The sequence below is a fragment of the Morone saxatilis genome, unplaced genomic scaffold (assembly GCF_004916995.1).
Source record: "Morone saxatilis isolate NCDOM2014 unplaced genomic scaffold, NCSU_SB_2.0 Contig0, whole genome shotgun sequence".
NCBI lineage: Eukaryota > Metazoa > Chordata > Actinopteri > Moronidae > Morone > Morone saxatilis.
In genome coordinates this window covers 20188027-20190895 of record NW_023339650.1, presented here as the reverse complement: position 1 = coordinate 20190895, position 2869 = coordinate 20188027, and the positions used below count along the sequence as shown (strand labels likewise).

Genomic DNA, 2869 nt, shown 5'->3' with positions numbered 1-2869 from the left:
ATCTGTATTTTAAAGAGAGGATATTTAGAAGAAAATAAAACCAGATATTATTACTAAAAGTCTGTCTCTGTATTTGTTGTAATATTTCAACACAGCCAAGAGACCCAATGTCAGTCAGATTACACTCCTATTTCCAGTGTTACACCTTTTTTAAGAACTAGAACAAAAAGCAAGTTTACCTTTTCAAAAATGGCAAAATCAGAAAATTAAAATAAGCTGAAAACCTACAAAACTCCTTTGAATTCTCTGAAAATTAAAATAATTTTTGGGTATAAAACGCAGTGAGCAGTAACTGTCAGTCACGGCCCTTCAGAGGGCTCCATCTTTCCTCTGTGCTATCAATCATCCTGCTGGAGGAAGACTGAAGTTTTTCAAACAGCAGATTTCTCATTTCTGAACAAAACTCTTCAACTGCTCCGAGGCAGGTCAAAGCAAAGGGCAAATGCTCGCTGGAATAAAGGATTATGGGTAATTCCAAGGATTTTCAAGCGTTCTCAGCCTGGGACCCAGATGAGAGGGAAACACTTTCTCTCTCTGGGATGGAGACTAATTGAGACAAACCTGTTTCCTTTCTGAAGCGTCAACCCTCCAGAGAGTCCCTCGACCTCAGTCTGGGTCGTGATCCGCAGTTTAAGAAACACAGAACGGAAAACGTCTGGGATTTCAGTTAAATCCATGACTGCATATCCTTCAGAATTAAAATACCCAATTGAACCTCAACCTTCAGGTTTCACTCAAGTCTCTATAAACAGAATCGAACCAGCGACCTTTTCGGTTGCACTTTCACCTCCAGGCCATCCTGCCTCCCCAGCTGTTTCAAAATAAGAGTCTACAGCCACACTGGGATCTCTGCGAGGCCGAGCCAAATGCTAAACATGTTAATGAATGTGTGAGCAGGTATGTTTATTATATTCACCATTTCAGTTTAGTGTGTTATCATAATTAGCAATACACACAAAGTACATGTGCAGGTCACAGAACAAAGTGTTGGTCTAATAGAAATTCTGTCCTGAAGGTGACGATGAGGATTACAGCTCATCCTGAAGGCAACATTAACGTGAAGACCATCCACCCAAACAGATGGACTCTGCTTAACAATTCATATCCAAAAGTAGAACAAGCAGAATCTTCCTTTTAATGGATGTAAATACACTGTAAGGTCACAGTACGCGAAGGACCTTCAGTTAACACCAACACTGACTTAAATCCCCTTTTTTACAGTCCATGTCTCAACATGCGAAGGCTTCAAATCCCTCTAATCTGCCTCCTCCTCCTCAGGACCGAAGAGGAGTTAACAGGTGAAATCAATACAGGACACAAGCTTTTAAAGTGGATTCATCATGTCAGGATCTCCACATGGAGAGAGCAGGTATCAACCACCACTTCTGGTCTTCACTGTTAGAATCACAACAGTGATTAACCTTCTTTATAATTACAGAAAGATTAATTTGGGTTGTTTTTTTTAAACTTTTTTATTGGATAATTGAATGAATGGAAAACAAGAAACAAAGAAACCTGTCGTCAAAAGAGGAAATGTCCATTGTCAAAGGGATCCTTTTACAGACACTTTATGCTAATCTCATGTAGTTTATTGTAGTAATTCTAGTGTATGTGAATATTTCTGCATACTGGGGTCCATAAACAGAGTTGGAATTACATAAATTATGACTGGAAAGCTGAGAAACACATTCATGAGAGCCCTGCGTAAGTCAGTGCCCCTGTCCATAACTAACCTTTTAGAGCGCAGACATATGGAGATGTTGGGTGTATTGAAGGGTGCAGGCAACTCCACCAGAAACATGTCCGAGTGCCCAGTAGGGCGCAGAGGTTAGAGATTATTTCTATAATCTGAGCCTTAATATCGACGTAGGAAAACCCAACTCCTCCCAACGACCACCGTCTCTCTATAACCGTAACCGTAGAGGTTGCAGATCTGAAACACTCAGTGTCACTGCAGGAAGAACACCGAGCTGCTAACATTTCTATATTATCACAAATCTGAAAAAAAAAACAAACCCACTAATGAGTTGTGTGCAGCCACAGGCGGTTCTGGCTTTCAGACTCACACTCGGAGGTCAGCGGCTGGGTGAGGAGTGGGCGGAGAGGCTTGGGATGTAATCTGGACATTTTTCTAAATATTTGTGCGTGGGGGCATTCAGATGGCTCTGCACTAATGGACAAACACACACACACACACACAACAAGAGGCGGACGGCGGGCGAGTGAGCAGGAGGAAGAATTACCTGCTTTGATTGGAAATGCTTCTGCTTATTATGATGACACACACACACACACACACACACACACACACACTTCCTCCTTTTACATCCTGGTCTCGTCCGTCCCGGTCCAATCAGCAGCGGGGGAATGTGGTTTCTATGCTAATGAGCGGGGGGTCGACAGGTCGCAGGAGATGAGGGAACACGCTGGAATAAATCTCCACTTCATGATAACGCACAACCAACCAGATCTGTGACCCCCCATCTTCCTCATCCTCTTCTCCTCTCGTATCTTCTGTTGAGATGACTTCCACATCTTCCATCTTTTGTTTCCCTCTTTTTGTCTCGGTTTAGGGGATTTGCAGCTTGTCTCTTCCACTTGTGTTTGAGGGAAACTTGAGATTTGGGGGGGTTACAGTATGTGTGGAACTATAAACTGGAAATATTTGCTGTAAAACTCTTCTAGAAACAAGCTCTTCTCTTCCTCAACCTCTCTTTTTTCTCCATCACACCTCTCCTCATCTTTACTAATATCCTTAAATCCTCTCTTTACTTCTTTGCTCATTTTCCTCCTTAGTCCCCTCCGTTAGTTTCACTTCATCCCTGATAAAACATCATTTTGCTTCGTTTCTCTCCTCCTCCTCCTCCTC

General features: G+C 42.4%; 1 protein-coding gene across 1 annotated transcript in view; it reads right to left on the bottom strand.

Moving 5' to 3' along the window:
- Positions 1 to 2127, bottom strand: part of LOC118324968 (phenylalanine--tRNA ligase, mitochondrial-like) — a 6702-nt gene extending 4575 nt beyond the window's left edge. The window contains exon 1 of the mRNA XM_035657499.1: positions 2067 to 2127. Coding sequence (XP_035513392.1) covers positions 2067 to 2127 — 61 coding nt within the window. The remainder of the gene's footprint in view (positions 1 to 2066) is intronic.
- Between the last annotated feature and the right edge of the window lie 742 nt (positions 2128 to 2869).